Source organism: Alternaria triticimaculans (assembly GCF_023758025.1).
Source record: "Alternaria triticimaculans strain BMP 0046 chromosome Unknown scaffold_1, whole genome shotgun sequence".
NCBI lineage: Eukaryota > Fungi > Ascomycota > Dothideomycetes > Pleosporales > Pleosporaceae > Alternaria > Alternaria triticimaculans.
The window spans coordinates 4,451,158-4,466,993 of record NW_026055958.1 but is presented as its reverse complement, the minus strand read 5'-3'; the positions used below and the strand labels follow the sequence as shown (position 1 = coordinate 4,466,993).

The 15,836-nt window shown below is 53.3% G+C and overlaps 4 protein-coding genes across 4 annotated transcripts; 2 read left to right on the top strand and 2 right to left on the bottom strand.

Annotated features, from left to right (window-relative positions):
• Window positions 1-154: 154 nt before the first annotated feature.
• J4E78_001476 (uncharacterized protein) lies at window positions 155-772 on the bottom strand (the record flags this gene model as incomplete). Its single annotated transcript, XM_049362135.1, has 2 exons — window positions 155-635; window positions 708-772. The coding sequence occupies 2 exons, from the start codon at window positions 770-772 to the stop codon at window positions 155-157; spliced, it is 546 nt and encodes a 181-aa protein (XP_049227418.1).
• An 857-nt stretch (window positions 773-1,629) lies between these two features.
• On the bottom strand, window positions 1,630-2,078 carry J4E78_001475 (uncharacterized protein; the record flags this gene model as incomplete). The annotated part of the gene is made up of 2 exons (XM_049362134.1): window positions 1,630-1,919; window positions 1,967-2,078. The coding sequence occupies 2 exons, from the start codon at window positions 2,076-2,078 to the stop codon at window positions 1,630-1,632; spliced, it is 402 nt and encodes a 133-aa protein (XP_049227417.1).
• A 3,803-nt stretch (window positions 2,079-5,881) lies between these two features.
• J4E78_001474 (uncharacterized protein) lies at window positions 5,882-6,929 on the top strand (the record flags this gene model as incomplete). Its single annotated transcript, XM_049362133.1, has 2 exons — window positions 5,882-6,361; window positions 6,414-6,929. 2 exons carry the CDS (start codon window positions 5,882-5,884, stop codon window positions 6,927-6,929), a joined length of 996 nt encoding a protein of 331 aa, XP_049227416.1.
• A 6,108-nt stretch (window positions 6,930-13,037) lies between these two features.
• J4E78_001473 (uncharacterized protein) lies at window positions 13,038-14,896 on the top strand (the record flags this gene model as incomplete). The annotated part of the gene is made up of 2 exons (XM_049362132.1): window positions 13,038-13,442; window positions 13,493-14,896. The coding sequence occupies 2 exons, from the start codon at window positions 13,038-13,040 to the stop codon at window positions 14,894-14,896; spliced, it is 1,809 nt and encodes a 602-aa protein (XP_049227415.1).
• Between the last annotated feature and the right edge of the window lie 940 nt (window positions 14,897-15,836).

Here is a 15,836-nt window from a genome sequence, read left to right as displayed (position 1 = left end):
TGATCCGATTGGCCTTTGCGAGGTCGTTGTATCCGCTCGGCTTGAGTTTGGAGAAGCCCCATATGTCTTATGAGCATCCGTAATACTCCACAGCCATTCCCGAGAAGCTGCCGGCCTTGTGATTAGGATCGTCCGAGAATCGTCCCTGGACGCGTCAGGACGCGCTACTTTCCTGGTCGTCCCTCTCTGGTAGTTGAAAGACGCAGTTGGATTCGCCGATATCGATATCAGTCGAGCATCGCCAATTCGGAAGAGTGATGACAAAGTCTCTTGGGGCCGTGATTTTCCTGACAGGCTGCAAAATCTCCTTGCTGTTCTGTTCCCAGAACTCCCCATAGCACCCCTGCCAGAGGTCGAGACAGAAGTACAACTTGATGTGCAGTTTCTTGAGACCAGTCATCTTACTAAGCCCATCCCACAATCTGTACCACTCAACTCGGTGATGCGCCGGCATCAGGTTGACCTGGAAGTATTGATTGCGATCAAGATCCCATTCGATGTTGAGATTGCTGATTTGCACGATACGTTGGGGTTGAAAGAAGTAGCAGAGATAGCCTGCTGTTGGAAAGTCTTCCAAGTCCGTGGACATGAAGAACTCGTTGCTTTTGTAGAGATATTCGATACTTTCAGAATAGCTAAGAGCAATTGTATGTTAGTCTTGTACTGGTAGCGAATGTGCGATTACAATTGTATCTGACTCAACTTACATCTGCCGACACGTTCTTAGAAGAGGGAGTGCCAATTGCAGCTTCTGACCAGGCGAACAAGGCATATAGCAAAGGCAGTTTCGAAGTGTGCACCTTCGCGTCAATAGTTTTCCGTCCAAAACTGAAGCATGTATTGTCTGTTCTCCCAGAGCCATCTCATAGATCATGCGCCGAATCTCCAACGGTAGTTTGCTCAGAAGCGCTGAGCGAGGCTGAGCCTGCGTCTTTTGGTCCTCTTGTAAGTCCCCTGACATGGAAAGTGCGCGTCTGCGAGGCGTAGGCATCGTTGGTAGTACTATTTCGTGCGAGAGATTTCGTCTTCTTCCATGTCGACCAGGGCTCAGAAATACTAGCAAGCAACAGATGCAAGGCGCGCAAACTGTCCACATGAGGCATTTGGATGTCTGCCATACCACTGTCCGTAGGCAGTTGCCCGTCTTTCTTCCAGCATTCTCCAGCTTGCTCCGGAATCGATTTGGCATTGTCGCGTGGAGAAGGAGTCGCGATAGTCGTCAAGGATGGCGATGACGACTTCCGTGGCGCACGAGCAGGCGGGTGAATGGCCGCGGAAAGCTCTCTGGCATCTGCAACGCCGCGATGGATGAACAAGGAGCTCTTCTCATTTGCCGATGCTACTCTAGTGGCGTCTCGGTCGTCGTCGAGACTGGAAGAGAGAGGCTACCTGGAGTGATCGTTGTAATCTGTGGCTCAGTCATGGCCCCACTTAGCGGGCAGCCACAATGACGATGACGTACTGGTACCACAGGGAGTACGAGACACTGACTCTCTCTTTGCGCGCCGTTCACATACACATCCCACATCTTATGGGCTTTATGTTCTTCACGTATGTAACTTTCTTCAAATACGCTGAATTTCTACCAGGAAGGAAAGGCGCTCCAAGCTTCCAAGGTTACTGCACAAGTCAACCCAAGTGCGCCTTCGCTTCTATCTCAATCTTCATCGTCTTATACAAAGCCACGACTTGCACCACCGTCATGAGAGGCCCATGCTTCTTGCATATTTCCTTCATATTCCGGATGATCGGCTCCGCAATCTCGTCAATCGGTACGGTAACGTAGATACGCGTCTTGTAGACCTGGTCCCAGCCCTCCCCACCAGCCTGACGAATAGCATGTTCAACATTGTCGAAAGCTTGGTCAACCTCCTTCGAAAGATCTTCTGGATACTCCTCGGTTGTACGATCCCAGCCGCCTGGATATGGTCAACATCGGATAGTCTATACACGGTGGGCGACGTACCTTGGCCGGATACCTCGATGCGGTTGTCGATGCGGACCGCTTGGCTGTAGTTCAAATCCCGTTTTGATCGCTCGCCGAAGCCGGGATAGTCGAAGTAATGGAGATGCGACATAGTGGTCTTGTCGGAGATCAGACTGGAAATCCCGCGAGCTATTCGAGGCGAAGTACGATACGGTCTTTCGATCTGATGTGCGGCTACCTCTTATATTCAGCCTACGTGGCATGGTCACTCCAGAACTTCCCTCTCATGACGACAACAGCCGTCGAGCATCACATTATCGCGAAGGCTCTGCCAAGAGGATATTTGTAAGCTGGGTTTAGGCGTCCTATAGGATTTGCTGTTACAGGCAACCGCAGGCTCAACCCACTGCATGACAAGATCTTGGCCGATGGATTACGACGGCGTTGAACGAATGCCTCGGCGTTTAGAAGCTTAAGTACATGGATTTAAGAAGTGACATCCGCAAGCTTACGCAGCCAACATATCTCCATGAGATGTCGGTACCAACATCCCTCAATTCGTTTCCAACGGGGCTTTTGACAGAGTTTCTTTGCATCCTGCAACACCAGGTCTCCACCGGGGCAATTATGATATCAGTAGGTGCCGGGAATGGTCGACATTTACGTTCAACAACATAGCATGTTTTTGCCATCAGCCGTCATTGGGTGACCCGAAGACATGATTGACACGGTGGATTCTGCAATTATCACCGTGATGGTACAATTCTGGCTAACATAAGAGTACTACACATCAGACCATGATGTATGCATTCCCCAACGGGAACCATCATCTACCACCACTCATCGAAATCATCATAGTAACCCTCGCCTCGCGGTGGAGACCCCGACCTCTCCCGCCCACCCCAACCACCTCCACCATATTGCTCTCCCCCATATTCTTCAAAATCATCATAGTACCCCGGGCCTCGGGGTGGAGACGGAGACCTTACATTCCGACCGCCTCCGCCCCATCGCGCTCCCCCATACGGGCCATACCAAGAGCCTCCGCGCGGCGAGTCCGGATCCAAAGGATATGACATGTACGGACCCAAGTATCGCATGTCTGAGGAGGTATGGTAAGGAATGGATGAGCTTTGGAGACTGCCGCTGCCTGGGCCCCAGGCCGAGTGGGAGCGAGCGTCGTAGGGGCGTCTGGTGCCCCAGTCTGCGCCGTGGCCGAGGCCGGTGACGTTGAAAGGGTCGTTGTTGTAGAAGGGGTTGTTGCTCATGTTTTTCTGGTGTTGTTGTTGTAGAGTGGTTTTTGTTATGTGCAGGAAGATGTGTTATGCGAGGCTTGTTAGCAAGAGCACAGGAAGCTTTATAGGAAGATATGGTGAATGTATGTACCGCTGGCAAGTCCAATTCTGGTATTGTACGTAGATGCACTCATGGTATCCTTCGTTCACCGAACGCTTGCCACGTTGTTGATCTATTGTTGTATACCAATGTTTGACGAGAACGTAAGCACATCATCCTCCAATTGTGCACCGGAACAGTCACCTAAGAGTCTACGTTGCAACATCCATACTTCACGTTCCTGTTGCGTAGATGTCGTATTCTCGGCCACCATCTACGCCGTTTCCTCTTGTCTAATCGTCAGCCCTTGTCGTAGTCAAGTCTCTCCTACTATAGACTCACCCACTACTTCTTCGCAGTGCCTCCACCAGGAGTAAAGGACGGAGCCGCGGCGTTCAAGCCCTTTGCAGGTGTAGCAGGCGAAGCCTTGTCGTTGTTGGTGTTGTTGTTGTCGGTTGATGGGTTCAATGCCTTTCCCCAGGCAGTCCCATTCTTGGGGTACACGGTTGGCGCGCCCCAGTCCTTGCCGTGGCCGATACCTGTGACTTTGCGCCAATCTTCGGGGGCGTTGTTTCCAGACATCGCGGTTGTTGTGTGGGCGTTGGTATAATTCTATTACTGGTTGAGTAGACTGTGGGGTATAGGGTTTATGTGGTGTGCGATCGTGGGTATACGTACCTGTGTTCGCGATAGTTATTGTTGGAGAGTATCTTCCAGTGGTGGCTACGATCAACGACGAGAGAATGGACATTGCGAGTAGCTCTAGGGAAGGGTCGGATGTGAGTTGATCTCGTGCGCATCACAGTAGTGAAGGGTAGCATTAGACATCGTACATTCACTGCTCAAACGATGCTAGGGCATGTGTGATGAGTGCAGTTCGCAGCCTGATTACATCAGTCTTCTATGTATCACATCCGCCAGCGAACATCTAAATTGAGCAAGCTTAGTCTAGATAACTAAATTTTTTGATTCTTCTGAACATCGGCTGCCTGTAACAAAGCGCGAGGGTCTTCAACGACTTGTCTTCCTTTGTTTCACCCCTCAATTGTATTTCGACCACTCCTGGCTTCCTTATTCTTTGCAGCACGCCGTTCACATTCCCGTACGAGTTTGTCAATTCCCGCAACATACTCAGGCTGGTTCCTCGTCTCGAAAAACGTCTTGAGCGTGCGCAGGCAATCGAGAGTCTCCACCGGAACGTGATCTTCCCCTTTCTCTGCATCAATTATGCTTAAGCAATCATGAATGTACATCCGCGGCTCAGGCTTTCCTTCTTCTGGTATAAGCATCCCATACATCAGAGTGACCAATGTCCTAGTCAAGGAAGCGTATTCTACATCAAAGCTTTCGTGACGCGGAATGGGCTTCCTTTGGAGCGCAAAGCTGGTATTGTGTGCATATGGCTTGAGCATATTCGCAACGAACTGAAGCTCTTTGAGCACATACTCCCGCTTCTCTGCCGCTGATGCATCCTCTGGATATTTCCAGTCCATAGGTATGGCGCCCCCCGGAGTCTTGTTAATACTATTGTAGGTCGAAGTGTCCAGCCAGCTGAATACCATAGTAGGCTGCAACAAGGCCTTCTCCTCATCAGTCAGAGAGTCGAATGACATTGCCACCCGTTCAGCTCGAGCAGTCTTCTTCCAAATTCGCTCTGGGAGTAGGGACCTGGGGGGTAAAGATTGGATGAAGTTAGGGTCGTTGTTGAGTTTACGCAATGCCACAGCCTTCTCGTAATGAGATCTTTGTGCAGATCGCTCCTGAAGGTATGTTCCCGATACCGATACTGTTATATCGGACACAAGGAGCGGAGTCGAGAATCCAGTCGAGAAGGCTCCGAGCCGACCAAGTAGGCGATGTCCAATGGAGAGACTCCGTAAGCTCCTCATTCTGAAAGAAAGGAGCATACCTCCTATTCCACCAATAATATTAGAATCATCCCTCGTAAACCCCTGACTGCTTTGCCATATCTGAGATTTTGGGATATTGATTCCTTCATAATGAAGGATGCTTCTTCTGATCTGACTTTCCCAGTGCGTCAACCAAGCTGCCAGAGGCGCAGCAAGAGCAAGAGAATAAAAGCCTGCTCTGGTAACAAAGTACGCAGATTTCGTCGGCAAAGTCAGCAAAGGGCGTCTGATGATCATCCGGCCCAGAAGCAGAGTCGCTGCCGCTGTTGGCCCTAATAAGACCAATGCAGTGGCAGTATTTGCAACACCAGGTTCTTCTGTCTTGGGAGTAGCAGGATGTAGACCTTTTCATTAGTGAGAACCTATTTGGTGTGCAAAATTCGATGTAGTCGTCAACTCACCTGCACCCTGAGGCGGGAAAAGACGAACCATTGTCAAGGTTCATCTACGGTCATAGACCTTAAAATGAGGTTTTCGCTGATTTCAGACAAGGTTCCAGCCAGTCTCTAGCACGAGCTGAAGCGAGGGAGCTGGAAGACTATTTTGACGCGTGGAGTTGAGGAGCGATTGGAGATGCGGCGTGGTTGCACAAGTTAACATCCGCATGAGGCTAGATCCCGCGGACATGGCCGCTTACTCATCATCGAATCTTCGCATTCGCTCAACACCGACGAGCTCGTCGCCAGCAGGAAGATAGCCATCCACAGCCATGCCACCACGGCTAAGAGCGGTCCGAGCCGCCTCATCTCTTCTATTCATATGCTCGAGAGCACCCGCAGCGACATCGGTCGCCCCCCTCCTTGTGCCCGCCCAGCAGAGATGCGCATCCATTCTTTCCTCGCTCTCCGACAACGCAGGCGCCTACAATAAAAAGATCCGACGAGGTCGCGGTCCCGCCTCGGGAAAGGGAAAGACTGGTGGACGCGGTCAGAAGGGTCAGCATGCACACGGCAAAGTCCCCGCGGGCTTCGAGGGAGGTCAGACACCACAATGGATTACCAACCCCGAGCGAGGGCGGGGGAAGTACAACCCGTTCAAGGTCGAGATGTCACCCATAAACCTGGACCGGATACAGAGCTGGATTGACCAGGGGAGGTTGGACCCGAAGAAGCCCATCACAATGAAGGAATTGGCCAAGTCGAGGTGTCTGCACGGTGTCAAGAGGCATGGCGTTAAGCTGCTCGCGAGGGTATGAGAAGACCAACCAATGATGGCTACGCGAATGCTAATTGTGGCCGTAGAATCCAGAGCAATTGACCACACCCATCCACATCGTCGTCTCACGCGCCTCTGCCGACGCTATCGCACGCATTGAAGCCCTCGGCGGCAGCGTGACAACACGCTTCTACTCTCCCACGTCTATCAAGCGCGTCCTCCGCGGCGACTCACACCCCACCATCTCTATCCAAGCCTCACCAGACCTCGTCTCTCTCACTGCTCGCTCCGCAGCCGCCAAGATCCCATCTCCCATTATCACCGCGCTCCAGACGGCCGCCGAAGAAAAGAAGAAGGAGGCTATGGTTGCTGTCATGAAACAGATCGGGTCAAAATACAAGTACAGGCTGCCTGATGCGACGGCAAGAAAGGACATCGAGTACTACCGCGATCCAGCGCATAGAGGATACTTGAACTACACGATGAAGGATGGCGAGAGCCCGTCTTTGTTCTTCAAGCCGCCCGGCGAGGCAAAGGACAGGAAGAAGCAGAGCGCGAGGAGAGACGCGGCCAAGGCCAGTGCGGATAACAAGCTGTTCTAGAGAGGGGTGTTGGAGCATGTATCATACTATGTGTATAACGATCAGTTGGTCCCGCGAATATACCACTACAAGACGTGAGCCCACAGTGCTCAGCCATGAATTGACTCATATCCGTCATGAACATAACATCAAGGATGACCTGGACGCCTACCTTGCTGACCAACACGTTGTTTCCCCGCCACATGTGTGTAATTGAGGGGCTGAGCCATCGTGAGAAAGAGGTCGTCATCCGGTGGGCAACCTAAGGCCGTGGCTGTGCAACTCGGCATCAGCTCTTGCGCAGCAACGCCGAATGCAGAGCTAGATAGTCAAACGTCAACACGAACAACAAAGACGTCAGTATCTATGCGCAGATCCAGACCAAGCCCAAGAATCGTGGCGGTGTGTTTGTTAGTGAAGCAAACGTCACCATCGGTGCCAATGCGATGCCCGTTTCAAACATCTACTACTATCGCAGTCATATGAAGCATGTCGCACCCTTTCCATGGCACGACCGTCGCTCGAATTTGCGACGTGGCTCGAGCATGCTATTTGCGCTGAGACATGGGGGTTCTTGTTAGATCTGAGATGATGGTCATGTGGTGGAGACGGTTGTTAGTGCATGAGGTGACCTGAGTAAGTATCTTTGGAAAGTCGCTGATGCATCATCATGTGTGGAAACTGGTGTGAAAAGTTTGGATATATGGGACTATGTGTCTGACTAGAGTGGTGCAGCTGTGTTCACGGAAAGATGGATGGGTGAAGCTGACTAGTATTTAGCACAGTGTACATGGACTTGTACCACATACGCATTCTGCTACCTTCCTTCTTGGGCTGTGTCCTTCTCTGATATACGAGAGTCCTCTCATTTTGTTACCTGTATCTTTCAAGATGTGGTCCCGAACGAATGAGAAGCGTGATGTGAGGATGTTCTGGATCTTACTGCATTAGCACACCAACATCAAATGTATCAGACATGCTTCCAAGATGCACTTTATTCTTACGACACGACCGAATCGAAGAGCTTCCTGGCCCAGGCAACGGTCGTTTTCACATAGCGGAGCCCAATCTCGAACCCATCGGCGACGACAATGCCTGTTATGTTGGAACCCGGGAATCCCGACCGAGTAACATGCGTGCCATGGCATCTCCGTTTTTGCACCAGGGAGTTGTCGTCCAATGAAGCCATGATTAATAGATGGACGCCGGCAGGGATATAAGCTGTGTGGAGTCCGAACCTGTCAGGCAGTGCAGTCGGGGAAGGTGATCCCTTTGAAAGCATGCCACAACACTAGTAGCTGCAGTGAGAGACGAACGATGGAAGGTGATGATGCACATGAAAAGCCTTCGTGTCGGTGGTCAATCCCCGCGACGTGTCCGCAATCAGCATATCATCCAGTTGGTCGGCACTCCGCTTGTGCGAGCCGGTGAGACTGTCTGCACGTCTTACGGATCCTTTGGGTCAACGGCTGCGTGCGGCGTTCTTGCCTGCCCCCATTTCCCTTTGTCCCTGCACAAGGCTGAGTAGTCACTTTGGGATGCGCAGCGAGAACTCGACAGGTCGATCCGGAGAGCGCGCACTACTGTGATTGCACATAGTGGCGCAAGCCAAGGTGTCCTAATCCGCTCGGTGACATGCACGTGGTGCAGAGGATGTCTCGCGTTGAGGTGAAGAAGCGATGCGTCGCTTTTCCAAAGACAGCTGAACCGTATGTGTTGAGCGATGTACTGCAGCACCTAGACGGGCAAGCGCGGCCTGGGATCCGTTCCGGCAGGTGCGTCCTGTACGCAGAGTTCGTCCGCATTGTCTGAGAGGGTTAGCTGCAATCGGCCCCTCGAACGGCAATCCAGAGTTGCTTCTGAGCACGGAAGGAGGTGTGGAGTGTGTTAGCCGGTTGCCTTTGTTGGTTGTTGCATGATGGTGGCACGATGACTCGCCGCGTGCGTCGAAAGCACCGCCAGATGTCCAAGCTGGAACATCGTTGTGCGAATCGAGCGCTAGGCAGCCGACGAATTGCATGTCGTTTGCCTTTGAAGGAGTTTCGCCCGGCAATAAAGTAAAGAAGAGCCTGAGCTTGGCGAGCTAGTTTGACGTATTGTATTTGGAAAAGATAGCGAGGGTTTACCGACCTCGGAAGCATTGTCTTTGGCGCAAATAGATGGAGCCTCCTGCATGATACTTTGGTAGCATGGGGTGTAATAATAAGGTGCAACTTGGTCACACAAAGTTGGTTGGCTGACTGGCGCGTGAGTGGCTTCGCTAATGTGTTAATGAAGCTTGTGGCGTAACGCATACGGGACTTGTTGTCCTTCATGACAGTGTCAGCCGCGGGATAGATGATGATACGGGTCAGCTGTGCATCGGGCAGACTAGTATGGCCTCGTGGATCGGTACCAACGCCCTTGTACATATTCACATTCAATCTCCGGTGGGAAGTAGCAAGTATCGGTACCCCTTGGATAGAGCCTATCTTCCCGCATTACGTCCTGGCCCGGTCAGCATGCTGTAACACTGTCAGACGAGCGGTATTGCAGCCCGAGTGCAAAGTGGTTGCGTCACAATACACCTTGGTAAATGTCGAGAGGATCACGTCTAGGCATAGCAAGGGATCCATATTCCGGGTACGGAGGCCTTGAGGTTGGGTCGCTGGTTGATTACGGCGTGCTCGCTCTAGAGCGTGGGGTTGCGCAGTGCTCATTCGTTGGGAACCGTCTGACCTACTTCTTTCAGCACAAGAGAGCGGGGAACTGGATATGGATCTGAGGACGCCGCAAGCCGTGTCGAAAGGCTAAACTCGACCCACTGGACTCGTGTGGCAAAGAGGTACAAGATCCTGAGTCGGCATAAGACTTGTTGCAGTGTGTGCGTCTATCGCGTTCTGCTTTTGCAGCTGGGCCGCTAAGGCCGGTCGCAGACCGGAATTAATGAGCCGTAGCCAAGCTGCATCCATCGCACTTCGTGATCGCGACCGTTCGGGCACAGGGTCGTGAGAGCATGGTAAAAAAAAGTCTGCCATATCGCGCGCCAGCCAAGGACTTGCGTGCTCAAGCTGGCGCCAACCATATATGCTGGTCTCGGCTGAGTGGTTTTCGCAAACGTCTTGTGGCCAGGTTGCTGCGCATGATGAAATGCACTAGAGGCACATCCATGGAGCTGCACTGCTCGGCAGGGTCAGTTGTTGAAAGGCAAACGATGGAGTCAATCGACGATAGATGATGCATGGTGTAATGTACGCGTGGTGGAAGCGCGGTACGTCTCAGCGCGCCATGGCCAAGCTAATAGATGTGCCGTGAATGGTATAGGCTGGGCAGGACGGTAACGAGTCGTTGGGGCTCGTATAATCGTGTAATGGTGAGGAAAGCGGTGCCGAGTATCGTCCGTCCTCTCCGTACTACGCCCCCCAGCCTTCCGTGGAAGGAGCTATTGCCCTTTCTGCGCCAAAATAGTCACCATTCATCTCCACACGACGGTCAGGACGCTCGGTCAGACGGGATCGCTGTCGAACGTGGATTCTGGACATACGGGCACTGCAGGCGATGATGCACAGCGGCGAAGTTAGTTTCGATAGAGCCATGACTATTGCAGCGCCGTGGAGGACTTTGGGCGGTCGTATCACGCGCATCAGCGAATCGCCAGCCGAGTCGTCCAGGCATCCCGAGCCTCCCGTTGGCATGGAGCAACGAAGGGGCGTGTTTGAGATGTCGCCCCTCACACCGACATCGTACCGATGCTATAGGAGTAGTTTGACGGGCGGTGGAGGGCTAACCAGCATGTGGAATGCATCCATGCCGGGTGGTTGCAAGCAATCGCCATCCATGTGTTAACAGAGGTGATTACGTGGGCATCTTTTTTTGCAGAAAGTGACGACGGACCGAGCACGACCCACACCCCTGCTCATGTACTGTACGTATGACGGCGCTCGCTTTGCTAAGCTCCACCGTTCCAACAACAACCTCATTGCATTGCGAAGCAGGATCACCGGCGGCACAGACTCTGCTCAGTGCTATCGATAGATTACGGGCTGCGTATCCCTTGCTGCTCTGGCCATGTGTAATTCCGTCACGGTTTCACGGTTAGCGCTGCTGGCCAAGCAAGCGACTCGATAAGCAATCATGCTTCACGACGCCGGTGCTAGCTGGACGGGTCAGCAAAGGCAACCTTGGAACTGGACGCGGATTGCAAGATTTGCAAGACTTGCAACACAGGCGTCCGGGACAGGTGGATGCACCCAGCAAGCCGCAGGCCCCCGCAACAGCTATGGCCGGCCTGATGGACGCGCAAGGTGATGGAATGCAGCAACTGAGGCGCGCGCAATACCCGAAATCGTGTTTCGTCAGGGGCGTTGCAAAGGCGGTTCTGCAGTGCAGATTGCCTCAACTTGGAGTGCACGCAACACGTCGCCGGCCGGTCTCAATAACAACACTGTGTCTAGCGTCGGGGTGCCTCATACTTGCCATTCGCCGGAAGCATCGGAACCGAGGGCTGCAGCGGTCGGGCTCCACATGATTGGAAGTCATTCAGCAAAATCATCTGCAAAAAAAAGAGGATTGCTGATCAGCAGCGCTCGCGCAAACTTCAGCATGGGAAGCTTCGCGTTGGACAGGGTTCGGGCTCGGATATAGAGCATGCTTAGGGAAAGGTAAGACGGCGATTTGGCTAACTAGGGCGGGCTGGCTGGGCGACTGGTTCGTGTCGCTTGCAGTCTGGCAGCACAGCGGCGCCGTCCAGTCTGCCACACTGAGTCTCGCCATTTGCTATGCGTGCGCTTGCAGCAGATGCTTTTTAGATGCCTGAGGGCGGCAAGCGGGCAGCAGGTGGTCAAACACGGCATGGGCGGGACGCTGCACGCGTATAGTGCCCTTCCAGACCGCCCAGGCTGGGGGTCGTCACTGGCGATTACCGGTCGTCTCATGGATCGTGATGGAGGTCTGCCGCTTACGGCAATTCCTGCTGCTGCTGGCAGCGTTTGGAGGTGCCGTCTGCGGCCACCATTCGTGGTGGGTGCTCCGCCTTGGCCGGTGCAGCTGGCCGCGATGCGCAAGGGATCTCACCATCTCTGATCAGTCGTCGTGTCTGAGACGGCAGCGCTCCGTGGAGGCAGCAGGCCTACCATGTAGGCTGCAGCGAGTTGATGAGGCCCACCAGCGCTATCGTTTCTTCGTTTGTGGCCGGATGGTGTCCCACTGTCGCAGTGCGCACTGGGCAAGGTCGTGTGTGGTGGGGGGAATCATGGCTGAAGCCCCTCTGGACGCGCACCATGCATCGCCTGAGGGGCCGCCGCCCAATCAGCGCGCGCGGGAGTGCTGAGGCTGTATCGCGCGGCGCAGCTGGTGCTGGGGTGGTTTGGCGCAGGGATGGATTATTCACGACGCTCGTGCTGGACTTGTTGTAGTAGCAGTAATTAGCCCGCGCGGCTTGGCTGCTAGTCGCGTCGGTCGCTCCTGCCCTCGCGGCGAACCCCCGGTCGCGGTTGCTTTGTGCTGGCGGCCGTGCGCCCCTAGCTCCTTCCAGGCGCGGTTGATGTCAGAGCGCGGCTTCTCCTTCTGGGTCCTGGATCAGCCTCTTGGGGCGTTCCTCCTACCCTGCTCGCTCCTGCCTGGAACCTTCCGAGCCTTCACGACTCCGTGTGTGTGAATTACCTATGTTTTATTCAAATCCAACGGCCCCAAGCCATGTCTGCCATGCCAGCGTGCGGGCCCCCGACAATCCGCCTCCCTACAGTCACAATCACTCACCACCATTACCCACACCCAACACCAAGCCGCTCCCGGTATAGCACCACACGGCCAGGACGCTCACCGGGCCTGACGTCTCTTTATTGTGTCCCTCTGCACTCTCCTTTGCCAAACCCTCTCCTCCTACAAGTCTAGTTGCAAGCGTCGTTGCCGTGTCCCGGATATAGCCTGGCTTTGATTGGCCTAGCTCCTGCTCCCCGTCCACAGGCCAACCTCTCCGTCGTCGACATCCTCCTGCCAAACCAAGGTTGAGTGAAGAGGATAGCGTGCAAACAATAGTTGCTGGACATGACCGCCTGCTTACATTGACCTCGCCGCCTTTCACCACTCACCTCACCTCACCGTCTCCATCCTCTTGCCGTCCACATGCTCGAGCTACAGCTCCCTCGCCCAATGCCTCACGCCCTGCCGCGGGAGCCTCCCTTCAACCTGTATGCCACGGCACCTCGCAGCTCCTCCAAGCTCGACGCCACGATGCACCTTCCCTACCCCAGTCTCTCTCACAGCTATGAGCAAGCCCCCCGAGCTCCCCTCACACCTCCAGAACTTCCCGGCTCAGCAGTGAGAGTGGTCTCACTACCGCCGAACCAAGGTGCAGGGCATCAGTACGGCTACCAACTGCCTGCAATCGGCAACTCCAGATCAGCAGCTCCCAGAAGTCCCAGCCCGCCAAGGCAACAACCACAGGCACAAGAGATGGCTCAGACACCGAGGAAGAAGTACACCATATCACCAAACCTCAAGATTCCACCGACCATCAGCACGCCACAAGAGGGTCTTCCTCAATTAGCAGCCGAGGTAATTCCAGGCCCCATCATCTCACCGGCAACCACTAACCATCCATCCAGGTGACATGCCTCTTCTGGTTCGAGAGCTCGGCCACGCTCAAGCAAGTACTTGATACCGCCTCACCACGCCAGCCGATGCAGCCGCTCGTTCCCGACGCACATCCTACAACTGGTTTCAGGAAGTGGGTAGCAACCATCTTGACGACCACACAGGTTGCCCAAAATGTCATTCTCTTGGCACTGCTTTTCATCTACAGGCTCAAGCAGACCAACCCCACAGTCAAGGGAAAACCTGGCAGCGAATACCGTCTATTGACTGTAGCTCTCATGCTCGGCAACAAGTTCCTCGACGACAACACGTATACGAACAAGACATGGGCCGAGGTCTCGGGTATTTCGGTACAGGAGGTGCACATCATGGAGGTCGAATTCCTCAGCAACATGCGATACAGTCTTTTCACATCAAAGGAGAAGTGGAACGAGTGGCACGGTATTCTGGGCAAGTTCGGAACCTTCTTCGATCGAGCATCCAAGATTCCGGCATCCGGTGCTGTAAGCCCAGTCGGTCCTCAGAACATGCTAGGCCTCCCGCAGAACTTTGTTCCTTCACCACCAACCCAGCAGCAAACGTCACCACCGACTACGATGATGTACTCACCGAGCCACATGGCATTCTCCAATACCCCGCTTTTGCAACCACAGGCCACGTCGGCCACCGTATCCCCGATCGGCGCCCTTCCGGAACTCGGACCCATTCAACGCAAACGCAGCGCTGATTACAGTATCGAGCCCCCAATGAAGCGACAGGCCCATGGATTTGCACCCGGCCCCTACAGCAATGCACCTCCAATTCCGACCCTGCAGACGCCCGTCAATAGGTCATTCGAGCCACCACCATCCGTGAATCGCTTGCCCCCTCTGCCAAGTCTTTCGATACCTCCACCTCAGCAGATGCCGCCGGCCCAGATGAAGAACTGGTCAGACCTTCCGCTACCAGTTCCCGGTGGCCGCTCCATGGCCATGGTGTACCCCCCGCCCGTCCAATGGCAGCAACCGACTAGCACACCAACATCGTCGGCCCCACCGCCTTACGCCCACAACTACACGCCCTCTACCGATCAGTCTCGTCAAATTAGTCCCTACCCTCAGTCTGCAGGTTCCTCTCCAGTAGGCGCCTTCCCGGCAACGGGATCGAGACAATTATCGCCATCCCATTTCCTTAATCAGCGCCAGTCTCCTTATCGACCGGTCCGTACCGTGCAGACACTACTTGTGCCTCCACCTCAGACGTCCATTCACAACCCTGCGAGGAACATCAGATACGACCAAATGCAATATCAGCCTCTGGGTCAACCGATGACTGACCGTCGTTCTGGCCTCTTACCATACATGGACCGGAGTGCATGGCCTGAGACCAACCAGTTCAACCAACTTCCTGTTCCTCAACAGCCTGTATTCAGGTGAACGGCCACTCATTACCTTCGTGTAACAACTTTACGATTTTTCTGGGCTTACATTGATTGCCCATCCTTTAGTCCAGAGGACATGATATTTGCTGCGTTCGAGCGTGCATTGCATTGGGTGGTTCTTTCGGTGAGCATCTCATTGATCAATAGATTTGATCAGCACTTTCCTTACAGTACCACTGCATCAACAGGCGTTATTGTATATGTAGTCTTTTGCCTGATCGACACTTTATGTGTTCGTGTTCCAGGGCTTGATATGATGGCGTTCCGAGAGCCCGACTTGCGTAGGCCCGAGTCCAAGGATTATTGTGTGCAAAGCATCAATGCATTAGAATAGCAATCCCTCAAAGGGTGTATAATCCAAAATAAAGTACAACCACCTCACTCTTACATTATACATTTCTCCTAGTGCCATTCAACGACATGACATCGTTAATCCCCTTCTCTTGTGGTTCATATGACGCCTGCTGGCGACTGTGAGATCACCTGATCATTTCTGCAAGGTTTTAGATCCACGTGAAACCGTTGGATTTGACTCTAAAAGCTTTAGAATGAGCGTAGGTTCATGAGTTGGATATAAGATATTCTAAGTGGACGTTCATATGCTATCCAGGTAGTACACAATTTGGTAGATATCATCATGCTCAAGCTCGGTGCGTGAGTCCAGGTACATATCCTTCCCTGGATGTCTAAGATTATTTGGTACCAGAACCTAAGACGAACTACCAGTCTATGGCATGGAACCGATCAATCCATCCCTAAAAGCTGCATAGGTTGACGATCCTAAGTGGGGTGGGGGATCTGAGTGGGCGGGAAATGTGTAAGTAGCATTTTAGGAAGACAAAACACAATGTCTATTTGCGCATAAAATCAATAACAACGCAACTGACGGCTATAGGACAGTGAAACTAAGATATATCATGTATGAGAAGGGCGCA